This window comes from Oryctolagus cuniculus, chromosome 8 (assembly GCF_964237555.1).
Source record: "Oryctolagus cuniculus chromosome 8, mOryCun1.1, whole genome shotgun sequence".
NCBI classification, from domain to species: Eukaryota; Metazoa; Chordata; class Mammalia; order Lagomorpha; family Leporidae; genus Oryctolagus; species Oryctolagus cuniculus.
In genome coordinates this window covers 84,578,725-84,598,101 of record NC_091439.1, presented here as the reverse complement: position 1 = coordinate 84,598,101, position 19,377 = coordinate 84,578,725, and the positions used below count along the sequence as shown (strand labels likewise).

Genomic DNA, 19,377 nt, shown 5'->3' with positions numbered 1-19,377 from the left:
AAACATGAGAAACCCTACACACCTGTCAGAATGGCTACAACCCAAAACACTGACAGCACCAAATGCTGACAAAGATATGGAGCAACAGGAACTTTCACTCATTGCCAATAGGAATGCAAAATGATGCAGCCACTGTGGAAGACAGCTTGGCATTCCTTACAAAGCTAAATACACTCTCACCATACAATCCAGCACTGTGCTTCTTGGTATTTCCTCAACTGATAAACATATGACTTCACCCAAACCTGCACACAAATGTTTATAGCGGCTTTATTTATAACTGTTGAAACTTAGATGCAAACAGGTGGAACACAGGGTATTATTAGAGCAGTGGAACTCTTCTATACGGTACTAGAATAGTATACACATGTCACTACACACTTGTTAAAACTCATGAGATATACAACACAAGGATGATCCCTAATATCAATTATGGTCTTTACTTAATAACAACATATCAATATGGCCTATTAGTACTGCTAGATGCTAAGATCTGGAGAAATTGGTGAGAGGAGACACACAAAGGAACTGCTGGTTGATTTCAGCCAGCTGTTTCATAAACCTAAAACCACTTTAAAACAGAAAGCATGTACTAAGACATGACTGCAGGAAACCTGACAGCATATTCAGGTAACAGCTGAAATACATGACGGGTGAGAAGAAAATGATGAGTAATGACACTAAAAAAGTAAGAATATTAAAGTAAGGTATATATGGATTTTAATGCATGTCAAGGTTTGTTCGTAGTTGTATAGTCAACTCTGTCCTTTAAGAAATAATTTTCTTGGGAATAAATATGGAATTGAGTGAAAAGAAGTTTAGAAGAAGTAAGACAAACTAAGAAACTATGGCATCAATTAAAGTAAGGGGTGATAAATACAGGCGTAAGACCAGTCCAGAGTCCCAACCCTATTAAATGAGTTGGATTTGTTGAACTGGAGGGAAAAAAAATGGATCATCTCCATGGTAACCAGAAGAGAATGACATTATAAAAAGAGATTCCGTAAAAGTGAAGGCTATAGGTAACTATAATAATAATTTCCTTCCCTTCAGTAAATCATGGAAAGCAGAATAGATTCCTTTTATGATATGGGCAGCTTAGCTTGAAATCAGAGGCGTGAATTACACAGGCTTTTATAGATAATATTCTAAGTGTATACGAAAATCATGCAGAGCAGGTTGGTTTTGCCACTAGATTGCTTACTATAGTACCTTTAGAAAATAATTAACCACCACTGAATACATAAGTCCCTGCTTCTTCCAAGTTGTCCTTGTGAGAAAGGGCTCAATTTCCCATCAACACCACATTTCAAAGCATCTGTCCATGTGACCTTGTGACTATTGACCTGGGGCTGAGTTTTGAATCCACTGCTTGTTTTCTCTGTCCACAGCATCTTGATGTAGAGAATAACTTCCTCTTGACAGGCAGTCACATGAGCTTATTACACCAAAGTTTCAGCACCTCTGAAGGCTGCCAATCTCTTTGAAGTGCCCTCTCTCCCTCCAGGAGAATGCTCACAGTGAATCTGATGAAAGCCACATAGCTTATATTTTGAATATCAAAGTTAGTAGCATGCCATTCATTAGCTATCGGAGGGGTGCTATGTTAACAGATAAACACACAGAAGTGTGTGTGTGTGTGTGTGTGTGTGTGTGTTCAGGGGGGTGGGAGGGAGAGTCAGCTTTTCATGACTACAACAAAATAGTTGAGGCAGGCCACTTTATAAAGAGTTTATTTTGGCTCAAGATTCTGGAGGTTCCAAGTCCAAAGAGTATAGAGCTGGCTTTGGTGAGGGTGCCCCTGGCTGCAGCACATAATGGCAGGAACGCACAAACGGCCTCTCCAACTGGTTTCCTCCCTCGCTCCATGTATTCAGCCACCAGGAGTTGGTCATGTTGGCTCTATCCCAACATCCAATCTCATCACTTCTCAAAGGCTCGAGCTGTCAATATCACAACTGGCTTAAATTCCTTTTCTCTTAGTGCCATTAACATCAGATTTTGAGGATTAAACTACATGAGTTTTGGGGGAAAATATTCAAAGCATAGCAGTATAAGCCAAGAGATTATAGGTGTCGGAATCTGAGTGGTGGTAGAAAGAGCTGGAAGTCCACATTGCAGCACCTGGGTAAGCGATGATGTCATTAGCCAGAGAACAGCAGGTTAAGAGTACAACTATGAATTTAACTTCGGACATACTCAATTTGACAGAGCTGTGGAAACCAGAAGAGAGAGAATTTCAGTAAGCAGCAAGAAACGAGGGACTAGAAAATCAAAAGAATGGAAGCTGAAGATATTTAGCAGGTATTGATCCATGAGGGACGCCTGAAGCTGGAGAAGCAGATGGAAGTGCCCCGGAGATCAGCGAAGAGAAGAGGAAGCGTGTCTAGGTCAATCTGAGGTCAGAAAGAAAGTAGATACGATGAGAAGCAGCCATGGCCTTGGTTAAAGTGAGAGGGGCTGTCGACAGTTTAATACTAAAAGTTGAGGGGCTGGCACTGTGGCACAGCAGGTTAAAGCCCTGGCCTGAAGCACCGGCATCCCATATGGGCCCTGGTTCTAGTCCCAGCTGCTCCTCTTCCAATCCAGCTCTCTGCTGCGGCCTGGGAAAGCAGTAGAAGATGGCCCCAAGTCCTTGGGCCCCAGAATCCACGTGGGAGACCTGGAAGAAGCTCCTGGTTCCTGGCTTTGGATTGGCACATTTCTGGCCATTGCAGCCATCTGGAGAGTGAACCATCGGATGCAGGACCTCTCTCTGTCTCTACCTCTCTCTTTAACTCTTTCAAATAAATAAAATAAATCTTTAAAAAAAATACTAAAAGTTGAGGATGTGTGGAGGGACATTGCAGGGTAGTCTCTAACCTGGTTATTACATGGATGTACACATGAGGGGAATCACAAGAATCATGATGTTTTTATCTTGGAAGACTTGGAGGAAGGAAACACCAGTCACTCTTCACGCATTCAAAAATGACACAGGGAGCACCACCTATGGGCTAGACATCGTGACAATGACAGAATGAGAACCAGCAACGAGCCAGGATTTACACGCCTTGAGTTTGAAGTCATCAAGGTGAAAATATCTGGCAAGCAGAAACAATGAAGAGCCAAGGAAAGAGATTGCTCTACAGAGGTCAGACTGGGGGCCGGCACAGTGGCCTAGTAGGCTAACCCCCAACTGTGGCGCCTCATCTCATATGGATTCTGGTTCAGGACCTGGGTGCTTCACTTTCTATCTGGCTCCATGCTGATGGCCTGGGAAAGCAATGGAAAAACGACCCAAATGCTTGAGACCCTGCACACCTGTGACAGACCCAGAAGCAGCTCCTGTCTCCTGGCTTTGGATGGGTCCAGCTCTGGCTGTTGCAGCCATTTCAGGGAGTGAACAAATGGATGGAAGACCTTTCTCTCTATCTCTCCATGTAATTCTACCTCTCAAATAAATAAATAAACATTTTTTTTAAAATAGAGGTCAGACCTGAAGTCCCATTGATAGATGAATCAATAAGGTAGAAAATAATGGAATGCCTCTATTGTTAAAGTATGAACATATAGGTAATACCTAGGGATACTATTTGTGGAAAAGGGGGAAAGGAGAAGCAACCAGCGGAGAAGCAGAAGGATTAGTTGGTCAAAGAAGAGCTCTAGGACAAGTTTCAGAGAGGCCATGAAGATAGGTTTTCAAAAGGTAAGCAAGCTGTAGTTCAAATCCCACAGCCTTGTCAAGGCAAATGAGCTGCCAGGGGCAAGTGTTGAATTTTCCCTGGTGTGGAGTAGTCAGGATGGAAAGCCAATTACAGACAACTACAGATACAGTTGATGCTCCTAGTCCGGACTTCAGGATGGGGCCAAGGATCGTGCAAAGCATTTTCAGAATACTGCAAACTTCAGAGCTTTTGCAAGCCCAGAATAATGAACGATGGAATAAAAAGAAAATGAAAACACCAGAGAAGAGAAGATAGAAAAATAGCCTAGAGGAAGCGAGACAACATGGGGCCACAGGACTTGGGCAACATCCAAGCAACATATGCCTTCCCTGTGAGGTGAATTCTCATTAGCCTCATTTATAATGACTTGGGAAGACTGGAGCGAAGCATTTCACGCAAAAGAGAAAGAGCATCTTCTTTTTATGTAGCTTATTCTTAGTTACACAATGTTCCAATGGAGAGGATGATCCCTAATTCTCCAAAAATGAGTCTCTACCATATTAGCTCATCCCCTCCTATGCAAAACTAAACAGGAATACTGGCACCGCTGCTGTGTGCTATGTGGGACGCTCGCCTTCTCGTGAATTAAATAGAAACTTGGAAGAAAATAGATCATTTCTAACGGACTGTAATATGGGGGTGTGGCAGGCAGCAGGTGTGTTGTTCTTTTGCATGCTGTTCAGGGTGGGGGCAGACCCCGCTCTCTTGGAAAAAGGATGATTGACTGACGACCAGGAAACCAAGGCGTCTGTCCAAGAAGCATCCTTCCTACCCATTTATTCTGACTGCGACGTGTCTTCTTTTCTCAGCTCTGGCTGGCCTCAACTGCAACGCATGTGGCCCCTAGTTCTTGTGTACTTGTACCTGAACCCACTTTCTTTTGTTATTATGTCCCAAGTGGCTGATTTGTTTCAGTCTGCTCTTATTCCATCACCAGGAAATCCAGAAATGTGGCAGCGTCTCTCGGCGCCGAGAGTGACACAGGACACCCACACAAGTTTACAAGGACTTGTAAAAGTCCTAGCAGCTACCGAGAGCTGGGCAAACGATGCCGGGAGCGCACAGCCCTGACAGCACCGCCAAGCCCCCAGCCTCAGGTAGCAGCACGGGCCGCCGGTGTTGCCACAGTGAGATATGCCATACCGAGCTCCACGAGGAGATGCCACATGGGGAGCGAACGCCACGCGCGCACAGGTCCACAGGAAAACAGCACACGCAGGAGACGGGCTGGGTGTGCAACCGAGGCGCACACCGCGCGGCCCGACCCCGGCCCTCCCCGCGCACCCGCACGCCCAAAGCCTCACCAGTCAGCCGGGTAACTTTCCAGGTGCGCAGCTGTCACCCCCGTGCCGCGGCCCCTGCGTCTCGGTGTCCTCTCCCACGCTGCCCTCCCCAGCCGCTCGCGGCGCCCGAACCCACAGCAGGTCAGCTCAGTGCGCCTGGGCCGTGCACACGGGGCGCAGCGCGGGCCCGGGGCTGCCGGGGCTGCAGGGGCAGCAGGAGCCGCCGCTCGCGCTGTGTGCGAGCTGGGGGCGCCGGCGAGCGCGCTGCGGGCAGGCGCTGCGGCGGCGGCGGTGGCGTCGGTGCTGCCGCCTCGCTCCTCCGCGGGGGCCTGTGCAGAGGAGGCCAGCAGGGAGGGAGGAAGCAGGGCGGGAGAGGAGGAGGAGGAGGAGGAGGGCGGGGGTCAGGGCGGGCTGGCGCGCGGACTAGCAGAAGCCGGCTTCCCCCAGAGGTGGGGTCACCGGCGCGCGCACCCACTTCAGCCCGAACCGTTCCTCCCGAGACGAGCCCGCGGCCGGCCCCTCTGCAGTGTGCGCTTGAGAGCCCATGCCCTCCGGCGGAGCCTCCTTAAGTAGGGCGATAACGCCATGGTCGTAAGCAATTTTTTTTTTTCGTGTCATTATTTCTATTTCAAGTGTGCGCGCTGGGGGGGCGGGGGGAGCAGGGGGAGGAAAGTTCAGGGAGTTTCCTCTTCCTGGCCCCCCCTCTCCCGCATCCCTCTGTTCTGTTTCCACAGCAGCCTCTCGCCACCTCGCCCTCCGGGCCCCGGACCTGCTCTCCTCGGTCGCCTCAGGCCCTGCTACGGGACGTGGGACCCGGGGCAGCGTGGCGCCGCGCCCTCCGCGCGCTCCGGAACCTTAACCTGTCCCTGGGTTGCCAGTTCACGCGACGGTAGGGGCCGCGGTGGAGCCGAGTCGAGGGACAGACAGGAGCCCTCCCGCCCCTGCGTGTTGACCGGGAGCTGCCTTCCCCACCTCTCCCCCCTGGCCTCTGGAGTCCCTGGTTTGGTTTTTCCCCGCCTGAGGCGTGCATTATGGTTTTCTAAATATATATATTCGCCCCACCGCATTATTTGCTGTGCTCTGGAGTGGCGAGGTCTCCGGGTGGCGTTTCCCTTTTCCTCCTGCCCCGGGAGGAATGTCACCGGCAAACCCAACGGCGGACAAGGGCAGTTTCTGTGTCGAGGCGTGGGCCATACAGTGAGGGTCTATTCTTCACCCAGCGTCCAGAGGCTGTCAGAAGCCGGCTGCGCCGGGGGTCCGAGCCGCAGGCTGGGAGAGGCTCCCGCTCACTGGCGGACGGTATCACGCACACAAACTTACCTTCCGACCTTGCTGAATGGGGTCCTTGCATTTCCGAGGATGGGGAGTATAGCCCTGTTTGTTTCTGTGCTGAGGAAAAATAAGCAAAAGTACAAAGTACTTTTTCATGACCTTAGGCCAGATTCTGTACATTTCAGGCAGGTCCATAGGAGCCTGGCCATAGGAGGCCGGGGTGAGAAATAAGAAAAGGGAAGATAATGAAGTCCAGCGATGGACTTTTAAGTCAATGGACTGGATTTTTTGTTGAGCAGGTAAATGACAAAGAGGAGAAAAGCAGAGATTTTTTTTTTCAAAGTCTACATTGTATTAGTCCAGGTTTTCTCAAATCGTGAGTCGTTAATTAGTAAGTCCTAGCAGTGATCTATTGAGTCAAAGCTAGTAATGTATAAATAATATGGAAAGACTGAAAAGCAGAGCATATCACACACAAAGTGAGAGTTAACAGTTCTGATAAGTCTTGGTGCAGTCAAACCTGCAGGCCGACTACCTGATGCGTGCTGTCTCACTGCTCCTTGCGGCGGAAGCTTGAACGCCGCTGACACTGCTGGCTGCAGCCCAGGGCTACTCGCCCGGTCGGATTTCCAGGGGATCTTAGGGACCACCTAGCAATCCCATACTTTCCCAGCTCTGCCATGATGAAGCTGGAGAAGAAGACAGAATAGGAAGGGGAAGGGGCGGAGGCCAGTGGGCATTTTTACATCCTTTCTTTAGTATTTCAACAAATACGCTTTCGGCAGCCCCTTTGTCCTAGGCCCAGTGCTGGAAACTAGGAATTCAGTGATGAACAATTTGTAGAATCCTGGGGACAAACAGATGTTAAACATGAAAGTAACTATATGTGTGAAAATAATCTGGAGGAGAATAGGAGAGAAAAAAAAAAACACAGGTTCATCATTTAGATGGGGGAAGGTGCACTTAATAATTAAGCCAATTTAAACTGGCTTGAATGATAGAGAGATTTATGGATGCGTATCACAAGAAGTCCCAAGGTCAGGAGGCTCCACTGGGTGAATTGAGCAACTTCACGAAGTCACGGAAGGACCTGGGCTGTGTCCCTTAGCTCCCCTGCCATTCTTACAGGCAGCTGTGCCCCAGGAAGGCTGGAGCACCCCCTGTTTTTCCAGACAATACTGTCAGTGCCCAAAGGTAGCAGACAGCGTCTCTTTGCAAGAATGGAGAAATCTTTCTCAGAAACTTCCAGGAGACTTCCCCTGCCTACCCCTAAGTCACCAGGAACAGAGGGGAGAATGGCTGTGATTGACTTGGGCTCTTCAGGGTCTCGGCTCCTGAACCCTCCAGGATGGCATTGTTTAGGACGAGAGACACAAAATAAAGAAGGTGGCAGTGGTGTTAAGTCGACAAACCAGAGTCTGCAACAGGAACTTGAAAAATAACATTTAAATTTAAGATGTGTAAGAGTCAGACGGGGTGTGAGGAGAATCACCTTCGAGCAGAAGGAACCTTCTGTATGAAGTCAGACTGCACCATGTGTTAAAGATTTGGCTTGCAATTCCTCATTTACTCTGTCTGCCAAAATAGGTAAGTGTACCTCAGGAAGCAAACCCGGAGAGCTAAAAATCTTCATCAGGTTCACAAAGCTAACAAGTTGCAGAACCAGGCTGTGTAGTTACAGAGCCTCCAATTTTGACTTGTGCTTCTACAGAGGCAGAAGCCAAAATCCATGGGCCTTTGCCCTCCATTCACCCCTCTGTGATGGTTCCCTGGGCCACTGGCTGTGCAGGACACACATCCAGGAGTCAGGCTGCTCCTGCTAGTTGTGCGCCTGCTCCATTGGGCATCATGGTCTCTACTAAGCATGGTCACCAGAGCCCTAGGGTTCTTGTGATGCCGAGGCTCAGAGGTAGCCTATGGAGATGGCGAGGGTAATTTTAGGAATGTCCCCCACGTGGCTCCAATATTTTCCAGATGTCTCTCAGTTTCTCCTACTTTCCCTTTCTTTTAAGAATCTGCATCCAAGGGGCTGAGCTGGGGAGTGAGTCCAGGAAGGCTCCCGTGCTGAATTCAGACTCCTAAGCCCCTGGGTAACTAAACTGTGCTTCACGCTTATCCAACCTGAATCCCATTTCCTTGGGCCTCATTTCTGCACAGGAGGTTCTATAGTCACCCTTGTATTATCAGGCCACCGATCAGAGCATCCCTGAGCTCACAGCATTTGAACTTGCAACTCAGAATCCTCCACGGCTCAAGCTGAGCCTCCATCTTTGTAGCACCAGCAGCTCTGCCTGGGACATAAGGGACAAAACCCCTTTGTAGGTGTCCACACTCTGTCTTTCCACCGTCTCTTTGGTTTTGCTCCCTTCTCCCCTTCACACTTTGATGTATCTTCAGGCTTGCTTATCATTCCACAGCGACCCCAAGAGCAGCCATTTCCATTGCAGATCCTACAACTTCAGGTTCTCTGTGGCCTTCATTCTGATTGGCTTGGCCAATCACTTTTCCAACCCAGGAAAGGTGCCATTTGCTTTTGGGGCTCCTGCTGCCCAGGTTTTCACATCACTGCTGTGAGATCCCTGTATCAACAGACTCCAACAGAGTTCTCATAATCTCTACTTCTTCCTTGAAGTCTCACTGACCATGCAGGATGGTGGGTCTCTCCTCTGGGATCCCATGGCAATGGGGTGATGCCAGTTGCTTACACCTGTTAACATTTCCATTATTTATTAGACTTCAGAGCAATATTTGTTGGATTAATTCTTAGGCCTTCAGAACACTCAGCAGCTCAAGTTTATTCATTGTTTAACAACAACTTTTAGGGAACCAGTGTCGTGGCATAGTGGGTTAAAGTCATTGTCTGTGACACAGGTATTCCATATGGGCACTGGTTGGAGTCCCGGCTGCTCCATTTCTGATCCAGCTCCCTGTTAATGGCCTGGGAAAAGCAGCAGAAGATGCCCAAGTGCTTGCCACCCCCCACCCCCACACATGTGGGAGACCCAGAAGAAGCTCTTGGCTTTTGCCTGGCCCTTCCTTGACCATTGCAGCCATTTGGGGAGTGTTTAAACCAGCAGATGGATGTCTCTCTCTCTCTTTCTATCCTCCTCTCTCTCTAACTCTGACTTTCAAATAAATAAAATAATTTTATTAAAAAAGTCAATTTTAAAATCACATTCTTTATTCTACTGTCTATTTTTTTAAATGTTTACCAAGATTTAAAGAGACTTTAAGATAAAGAGAATCCAACACATGTTGTCTCCACTCTTTGCATGACAGCTCATTGCTAATATCATGTAACCTTCCATGCCCGGCATTGGAAGCATCATTCTCAATTCCTGTCTTCTCTTTCCAAGAGGACGGTGGCCTATCAGTTACCAACACTCTCCTTCATGGTCCTTGGTGGGGAGGAGAGTAAGCCGTATCCGCATCAGCTCAGGGCACACGTGGGCTGTTTCCCAGCACTCCGCAGGCAGCAGCCAGAACCTCCACGTGTCCACCACTTGGAATCAATCCATCTTGCCCATATACGTCTTTTTTTTTTTTTATTTGACAAGTAGAGTTATAGACAGTGAGAGGGAGAGACAGAGAGAAAGGTCTTCCTTCTGTTGGTTCACTCCCCAATGGCTGCTACGGCCAGCGCTGCACGAATCCAAAGCCAGGAGCCTCCTGGTCTCCCATGCAGGTGCAGGGGACCAAGCACTTGGGCCATCCTCCACTGCCCGCCCCCGGGCCACAGCAGAGAACTGGACTGGAAGAGGAGCAACAGGGACTAGAACTCAGCGCCCATATGGGATGCTGGTGCCACAGGCGAAGGATTAACCAAGTGAGCCACGGCACCAGCCGGCCCATATCTTTCTTGAATGCTCTTCCTTCTCTATTCCCATTCCCACTCAAGCCAAATCTTCCCAGGATTCTGTCTTTGGCAACAATCTCTTCTCTTTCTCTGCCACATCCCAATCACAACTTCTAAATGTCTTCACTTTCTCCCCCAGTACCACACTTTATCAGCCTTTTAGATGGTTTTTGCCACTTTCTACCTTGTATTATTGTCACCTTTCTACATTTCTTATCTCCCCTGACAAACAGGTGTTGACAGGGCATGGTTCACATCTGATTCATCTTGCTATATGTCTCCCAGAACCCATAGCAGGCACAGCCATAGAGTTGATAGAGAACCTCAACTCACGACCCAGAAGCACTGTACTTATGTTCCTGAAATTCTATACCAGGAATTTGGAGGGTGATCTTGATTTTCCTTTTGGAATAAAGACAGTTGTTTGGAAGAATGGTACTTAATTTAGAAATTAATAATCTGCTTAATTATCAATCAAGTAATAGTAAATTTTACTGTAACAAACTGAAATACAAGTACATTTAATTTTCTGGTTTTATCTGCCCTGACTTGCCTAACTAGGGATACTCTTTCTAGTTATAGGAATCCATGAAGTAATATAGCTGGTGTATACAGTCTATTCACCAGACTCCCAGTGTTTGCTCTTCCACCATCCTGCACTATTTCAAAGTCCACATAGACCACCCATGCAGCACTTCACCTTCTCGACACTTTAGTCTTCCAATAGCCAACATTTCCTTTGTCTCGATCAGCTTCAGCCACCCACTCCCACAGTCACACCTGCAGTCGCCACTAAAGTCACTGATGCTAAGGGTGGGTGTGTGTGCACCCAAGGCTAAGACCTTTGCTTTGCTTCTCAGCATGGGGCTCATAGTTGTAAGGCCAAGGCTAGTGTTGTCATTGACCTTGGCCTTCCTTGGATTAAGGGCCAGCCAAGCATGGCCTCCATAACACACACCGTGGAGGGAGCGGAGCCTCAGTAGCTTCAGCCCCCTGGGATGGCTTGACTGAACCCACAGAGGCTTTGGCTTCCCCAGCTGCTACCTGGAAGGACCCAAAACACAACCCAGAAATATGGTGGAGCTAATATCCTGTGGAGTTGACTTTGACCACTGAGGGACAGGAGCCAGGAACAAGACAACAGGTACATTGTTCACCCTTCCTGCCCACCCAGGAGCTGTTCAGAGAAGCCACAGTTTTGTGCTTGGGGCTGTGTAGCATGACTCAGCAGCCAGTTTTGTTGTGTAGAGAAGCCGGAGACAGGTCACTAATGTACCACCTTGAATTAGTCTTTTCTCCGTCTCTCTCTCTCTCTCATTTCCCTTTTATCTCTCCTTAGGATAACACCCCAATAAAATCTCAGCATGTGAAAGCCTTGGCCTCTGTTCTCTAGAGAACTCAGAATAAGAACAGACATTCTATCCTGTGACCACAACTTTCCGTCTTCCAAGTTTATTTGCTCAATTACATTCTCCTCACATGTTGCTGACCTTAGGGTGACTGCTAGTTTTTCTATTTACTTGTTTTCTGTCTTTGCTTGCAGCTTAGTAAGCAGTGCATTATGTCACATTCTTGCCCTCGACAACCAGGTGAAGCCTGCTTTTTGCCTTCTTTGTTGTACTTGGATGACGAGTGCCAGTAGAATAAGGCCTACATGGACTCTGTTCTCATAAACTTAAACTTCAGGTCAATGGCAGGAAATTAGTATTGCAAATTCATTCTAGAGAGGCATCTGGCAGGCTTGATCCCAATTACAAATATGTACAATCCATTGGCAATTCTACTTCTGAATACATAAACAGCCAGGGATGGGCCAGGCCAAAATCAGGAGCCAGGAACTCAATCCAAGTCACCCACATGGGTGGCAGGGACCCAACTACTTGAACCATCACCTGCTGTCTCCTAGGGTACCCACAAGCAGGAACCTGCAATTGGGTGCCAGAGTGTGGTATCAAAACCAGGCACTCTGATATGGAGTGTAGGTCTCCTAGCTGCTAGACCAAATGCCCCACCCCTACTGTAAATTCTTGTTATCAATTTCATCCAGGTCCCAAATGATTTCTAGTAATCCTGCTTAATTTACTCATCATTTAGCCATTAAACTGTAAATGGCAAGTTTTTTCCTCTTTCTTCAACCCTTCATCTCACCAAGGACTCATGGTAGTTGGCCTGACTCTTTGAAGGAAAATAATACTTTATGATAAATTGAACTGCTATCCACCCCCTCCCAAAATTCAAATGTTGAAGTCCTAGCTCCCAGAACCCTGGAATGTGACCTTATTTGGAACTGGGGTCATAAGAGGAACCCTTGGCCTGTAAGCCATAAATATTGAATGTCTTTGCATTGTTGAGCAAGGTCTCTTTCCTCCCTGTGGTCAGCATGCTCTTAAAAGTAGGATCTCAGGGAAGGCTTGTGGCATAGCAGGCAAAGCTGCTGCCTGTTGCGCTGGCATCCCATATGGGTGCCAATTCAAGTCCCAGGTGCTTCACTTCCAATCCAGCTGCCATCTATGTGAATAGGAAAGCAGCAGAGGATGACCCAAGCACTTGTACCCCTGCACCCACAGGAGAGACCTGGAAAAAGCTCTAGGCTCCTGGCTTCGGACCAGCCCAGTTCTGGCTGTTGTGGCCATCTGGAGAGTGAACCAGCAGATGGGATATTTCTCTCTCTGTCTCTTCTTCTGTCTCTGTCACTCTGCCTTTCTAATAAATAAATAAATCTTAAAAAGTAGAGTAAGACCCCTTGTAGTTCTGCAGTGGGGGGTGGGGAATAAGCCTAAAAACAGCCTTATTTGAATCACCACCCATATACCAGTAACTCCCAAATCTATATTTCCAATTGCAATTTCTCCTCTATGACCCAGAACAGATTATTTGGCTACCTTTTCAGTATTTTCACTCAACCATCTAAGATACAGGTCCCTCAACATCATCATGTCCATATGTAAAGGAACAGCTTTTCCTTAAGATTTTTTTTTTCCTCCTCCTGTATCTCTTACACAAATGAGCTAACATCCAATTCAGCTTCTCCATGTGAATGTCAGGAAGTCATCCTTGTCTCCTCCCTTTGCCTCTCCTAGATAGTCCATCAAAAAGTCCTAGCAGTTCTGCCACAGACATGTTTCTGATGCTCACTGGATTCTTTGCAGCACCACAGCCAGCCTCATCTCTTGCCCAGGCTGCTCTGCACACGTCCCCACTGTCTCCCTGCAGCTCATCCTGCTCCCAGCTTAGTCACTAGCCTCTTCTGTACACTGCTGTCACAGTGGTCTTTTCAAACTCAAAGCACATTTTGTCACTCCCCTGCCCCAAGTGTTACACTAATAGGTACACTAGGCATACGATCACAGTGCCCACGGCCCTCAGTTATCAAGGAACTGTAGAGTTTTAGGGACCCTGGAAAGGTCCTACCTCCAATTCCTTTCCATTACTGTTACAATAAACTCTCAGACCTTTAATGTGGCTCTCCAGCATGCTGGAGCTGCATTTCGTAACTTGTCTTATATTGCAGGAGTTTGCTGGCCTCCTAGGAGACACTAGATCAGTGCTTTTCCAACTTTAATGTGCATCTGATCACCTGAGAAAATCCAGGCTGATTCAGTAGATCTGGGAGAGGGCTGAGATCCTTCAGTGCATTTTCCACGAGCTCCCAGACAATGCTATTTTTTGCTGATCCACAGATCACACTTTGAATAGCCAGGCTCCAGAGAACAGCCCTGCCTGCTTCGGCTGGGCATTCCAGTAATGCTAAGAGCACCATGAGACCTAACGTGGCCTGGAAGATCAAAGGCCGGGAGGCACCAGCAGCCTGATGGTAAATCTTTACAGGAGAAGGATGGTTTTGAGGATTAGAAGGTGGAGACCATGAGGCCATCCTAAATGGAATACTGGCCCTGAGGGCAGAGGGTCAGACAGAGGGAACAGCAAACACAATGATAAGCACTCATGTCTAGAGGTGCGTACACTCCAGACACACACTCATAGCCTTAGCCTACCTCCAGCCTTTCTTCCCAATGTTAGAAGATGGTGGAGCTTCAGCCCGTATCTCAGCTTGTATCAGGTAGTTTTATTATCATAGTTTCATCATCGCTTCTTGGCTGAGATCAAGTGTAGTATCATATATTCATGTACCTATTTATGATTAAACTATAACTACCTATGCAGCTCAGATGACCTGTTTTCCTTGGTAATTGCTCAATGAAGATCAGTGAATAAAATAATAATGTTAAAAAAAAAAACACCCCATTATAACTTCCAGCCAGAATGCAACATAGCTCTTGAATGCTGGGAAATAATTCCATCTCTCAGCACAACCCATTGTGCAGTAACCAGAGATGGGCTACTTGGTTTGGCACGCAATTGTCACATGTCCCAGCAAATCCAAATAGCACACAGCAACAGCACTATAAATGGCAGCCCAAACCATACATTAAAAAAGAACATTTATGTGGTCTAGCACCAGCTAGGGGAGCTACGCTGTCTTTTAATATGGCTGTTTTTGCTTGTCTCTGTTTTCTACTGCTTATGTTGCTGTTATATAAAATAATACAAATAATTTATTTCAGTGACAGTGAAAATTTACCTTCAAACTATTGGAAGATAAATAAAAATAATTCGAGTGATTCTTCTCACTTAGCTTTTTCAGGTTAAAGGATGATGCCATTTAGACACGGGGCTATGACTTATTCATCCTGGCATTTAAACAGCAGAAACCTGGCTTGAACTACATTACATTTATCTTTTCACGCAACTGTTCAAGAGGAACTAAGTCTATTAGGACCTAGTTGGAGAGATAAAGTTGATGCATTTCCCAAACCCCAACTGTCTGTAACCGATTCTTCCCACCAGAAAGTCCTCCAGACACCAAAGGTTTCATTTAATCAGTGAGCAATAATATTTCCCTGAAATAAGGTTAATTGGGAATCCTGTTTAGTTTCAGTCCTTCCTTGGGTCAAATTGTTTTTCAGATTTTGCTCTGTCTGTGTAAACAGTAGACCACTAAGTGAGCTCATTTGACGCCATAACACAGGCAGAACCATCTGCTCAACAGCAGTGCATAATAAATCTTCTCCAGACCTGTATCCAGCCAGCATGTTGTGGAGCCAGCCTCTGAATCACAGCTACATAGGCTTCTGTCTTAGCACATTGTCAGAGGCTAGTGTTTATTTCCATTTCGTGACTTCGCTGATGGGAATAACTACCGATTAACCGCAGCTAGAGGATCCTCTAATTGGTTTCTGTCTTATTTGTTACCGACTTGGCAATTTACACATCTAGTTTCCCTTTGGAAACCCTTGTTGGGACTAAACTACTGGTCTGTTTAAAACAGGTTCCTGTATTAATGAAAGTAATAAAGTTTTATACACAGTTTGTCCTGGTCTCCAGTTATTTCGCTTTGTAAGAGCTGAAATTCTTTATCGGGGACAGTCATAGGGTTCAGAACAACTTTTAGAATGGAGGTTTACAAACGTGCACAGTGTGTACCAAACACATAATGCATACTCAACATTTCTTGGATAAGTGTTTGAATACTGAACACTAGCTTTGTTTTCTTTTTTTTTTTTTTTTGGCAAGTTAATAAAAGTAAGAATATTTGTGGATCAGCTTTTTTAATTCAAGATTTTTATTAGAGATTATGCAACAGTGAATAAGAATTATTTTATTTCCCCATTACTGAATGGCTCCTTTATTGAGAAAACATTCCAGAAACAACATAATTATCACACACCTTCCAGTAACTGATTGAAGAGACTCACCCTTCAAAAGATTTTGGGTGAAAACTGAGGTCCCATGATGCTAGGAGGACACGCTGAGGCATTTGCAGTAGGGAGAGTAGACACCAAAATTTGACCTCAGGCCAGAGATGAAACATCCAGTTGTAGCTGCAGATTCCTGGGCAAGCAGAAGAGCTACTGTTATGCAGCAGACTAAGAGGAATAAAATGGGAAAGGAGATGTGGACTTCAACTGCGCCTGCCTTTCCACCCAGCCTACACGCCAGTGAGAACGAAACATTCTGTAGCAATGTTTCCTGAGGGGACAGTGAGTTTGAACCTTCTTGTGAGTCCATGTTTGTCAAATTCAGTGGTTCTCGCATTTGGTTTCAGCAGACTTTTATAGTCTTAAAAGTATTGAGGACCCCGACATACTTTTGTTTATGTGGGTTATATCTATCAATATTTATCATATTCAAAATTAAAACTAAGACAGTTTTATAAATATTTATTCATTCAAAATGACTATTATAAAGCCATTACATATTTCATAAAAATAACTATTTCCTAAAAAATTAGTGAAGAGAAGTATTATTGTATAATTTTTGCAGATCTCTTTGATACTTGATTTAGTAAAAAGTGGCTAAATTTGAATATTGGCATCTACTGTCACCCTATTGTTATATCATGAACCATACAGCATCTGGGAAGCTCCACTGAATAAGTGAGAACTGAAAGAAGTATGATAACTTGAAAAGGTCTAGGGGACTCCTGGACCACATCTTGAGAACCGTTGGTCTGATTGGTGAGCTTAACTTCATATGTCACAGGTGGTTTCAAAGGCAGTCACCACTGTGGCTGTGTGTGAGTTCAGCAATGGCCTGACAAATTTCCCCAAGTTCTATCTTCCAATAATTACCTCCTCCCTGCCCCCAAAAAACCCACTTGAGAATTACTTAGCTGTAGGAGGCTTTCTCAACTCCCAAGTGTGAGTGAGTGAATGAATAAATGAATGAAATAATAAAAGCATTTCTCAATTTTAATATATTTTCTTGATCTTGAAATTAGACTAGTTGCATTTGATCTGAGATTGACAGAGATTAGACAAACTTTTGGACTTTGGTATGACCTTTTTCCACCTGCTCCTAAATCTTGTAAACTATGGAAGGGAAACATCTAGTTTGATTTCTCATTCAACTGTTCTTTCACTGACCAAATCATTCATTCAATCAACAGACTTTAATTCTGAAAAAGTCAAGAACTCTATCTTCCACAAATTTCCAAAGAGAAAGCTCTGTAATCCTATACTCCTCACATGCATTTATTTAGCATACATCAATCCATTCAACAAATAGGAAAGTATTTCCAAAAGTCCATGGAAAATAAATTGAAAGATGAGGTTATTATCGTACATAAACTTTTTGAAATTTATGTACAGCCGGCACCACGGCTCAATAGGCTAATCCTCCACCTGCGGTGGCACTGGCACACCGGGTTCTAGTCCCGGTCGGGGCACCGGATTCTGTTCCAGTTGCTCCTCTTTCAGTCCAGCTCTCTGCTGTGGCCCGGGAGTGCAGTGGAGGATGGCCCAAGTGCTAGGGCCCTGCACCCACATTGGAGACCAGGAGAAGCACCTGGCTCCTGGCTCCTGCCATCGGATCAGCGCGGTGCGCTGGCCGCAGCGGCCATTGTGGGGTGAACCAACGGAAAAGGAAGACCTTTCTCTCTGTCTCTCTCTCTCTCTCTCACTGTCCACTCTGTCAAAAAAAAACTGAAATTTATGTACAGGTTTTTTTCCTTACATGGCTTTTCCATGAACCTTTTGAACATCCATCATGTGCATGGATTTCAAAATTTTTCAAACCAAAGTAAGCTTATCTTTTAATTCCTTTTCATGGACTTTCTGAAGTCACTTTGTATTTGTTAGGCATCCACTATGGGCCATTACTGAAACAGAAAAAAAAATATTTCCCTTCTTGCCAAACTCAACCTAGTGGGCCCACACATTTAAATAAATAACAAAAATAAAACATGCTGTCTCATTAAAAGTATGAGCAAACCAAACTGTGTAGGAACTTCGAGGAGAAAGTGACTATTTGGTGTGCTCAGGGGGTAGGGGGACTTAAGAAAGATCTCTGGCATGGCAAGATACGAAGAAATAGGAGCATTGATTCTTTGATAAGAAAGAACCGGGTTTCAGTTCCACCCCACCCCTTGTAACTTCTCTAAGCCCAAATTACAGAGTTCTGGATGCAAACATGACACTTGTGTCTTATATCCAGTATTCTCTCAACAATATACATATGGGGTCCTTGTTGAGATTAGGAGAGAATGTCACAGTTTTTGTTCAAATATTACTCCCTGCAATACCTTAGAGGTTAAAAAGAAAAAAGATACAAAGTCTTTGTTAGAGTGAACTTATGAGCTGGAGATTAAAAGAGGAGTAAAGTTGTGAATAGGAGACCAGGTCACATTTTACAGCTGTTATCAAAGAACAAGTTTGCCTGGAAATGAGCTACCACTGAGCTGAAGGCACAGATTGGATTCAGGGGTAACTGGTTGCTCACTGTGCTTTGTCCTTGTGGGTGAAGCTATGGCTTTTCCAGTGCTGCACTCGGATCAAGAACAGGAAGAGTACAACATTCATAAACAATCTCTTGAACAGGCAGCCATAGACCATAAAGTCTGCAGAGATAGTGCTATAAACTTATATAGAAAAGGACAGTGGCAGCACTTTTCTCCCCAAGTCTGAGGCACCCTTGCCATGAAAGAGCAGTGCTCCCAGAGCAGCAACTGGAGGCTGAGAGAGGATGGATTTGTGGCTCCTTCACACCCTAAAGAGTACAGTATATTGGTTTCCCAGGGCTGCCGTTACAAACTTCCTGGTTGCTTAACACAGCAGGAATACATTGTCTCCCAGTTCCAGAAGCTACAGTTCTGGAATCAAGATGTCAGCTATTCTACACTCCCTTTAAAACCTGTACGGGGAAATACTCCCTTTCCTCTTCCTAGATTCCAGTGGCAGATGTCAGTCCTTGGCATTCCTTAGCTTGCAGCTCTAGCACTTCACCCTCTGCTTCTGTCATCACATATCATTCTTCTTGCACGACTATACCCAAATTGCCCTTTGTCATAAGGGCAGTGGCCATAGTGAATGAGAACCCACCCTAATGAACTGGTTGTAACTTCATTATATCTGCAAAGAGCCATTTTCAAATAAGGTCACATTCACCAGTGCTGGGGATATGAGCTTCAACATTTATTTTGAGAGAAGACAGGTCAACCTACAACAGGATGCTTGATTAATCAATTTTGTAACTGAAGGTAACAGTGAGTGTGGTTGTGGGAGTGAGGCAGAGGCCCTCTGCCCACTTGTCTGAAACCTACCCGAAACAATGCAGTCATAAAACCAGTATATCAGAATGTCTTTGAATCACAATATTTAATTAATTGAGTTATTATTTAGGTGAAATAAGTAAATTTCTGTCTAGAAAACAGGTTTTGGACACATTACAAAAAAGCAAGGTGTTTGTACATGGCATTGAA

The 19,377-nt window shown here is 45.7% G+C and overlaps 2 protein-coding genes across 4 annotated transcripts in view; one reads left to right on the top strand and one right to left on the bottom strand.

The window, feature by feature from the left end:
- PRKG2 (protein kinase cGMP-dependent 2) overlaps window positions 1-19,377 on the bottom strand; it is a 134,502-nt gene that overhangs the window by 103,559 nt on the left and 11,566 nt on the right. The window contains exon 2 of one of the 2 annotated variants that reach the window (XM_070047976.1): window positions 15,875-16,010. In XM_070047976.1, the coding sequence (XP_069904077.1) occupies window positions 15,875-15,990 (116 nt within the window). In that variant the 5' untranslated portion in view covers window positions 15,991-16,010. Of the gene's footprint in view, window positions 1-5,011; window positions 5,134-15,874; window positions 16,011-19,377 lie in introns of those variants that run through there. The other variant, XM_002717087.5, reaches the window with a different exon arrangement.
- LOC108178064 (translation initiation factor IF-2) lies at window positions 4,657-5,777 on the top strand. 2 transcript variants are annotated; one of them, XM_070047977.1, is made up of 2 exons: window positions 4,657-5,581; window positions 5,728-5,777. In XM_070047977.1, exon 1 carries the CDS (start codon window positions 4,756-4,758, stop codon window positions 5,557-5,559), a length of 804 nt encoding a protein of 267 aa, XP_069904078.1. In that variant the 5' UTR covers window positions 4,657-4,755; the 3' UTR covers window positions 5,560-5,581; window positions 5,728-5,777. The 2 variants fall into 2 exon arrangements, with proteins under 2 accessions (XP_069904078.1, XP_051675849.2); XM_051819889.2 differs by having other exon boundaries at window positions 5,725-5,773.

Excerpts from the sequence above, each read along its gene's own strand:
- LOC108178064 (XM_070047977.1), top strand. The coding sequence starts at position 4,756 with ATGCCGGGAGCGCACAGCCCTGACAGCACCGCCAAGCCCCCAGCCTCA.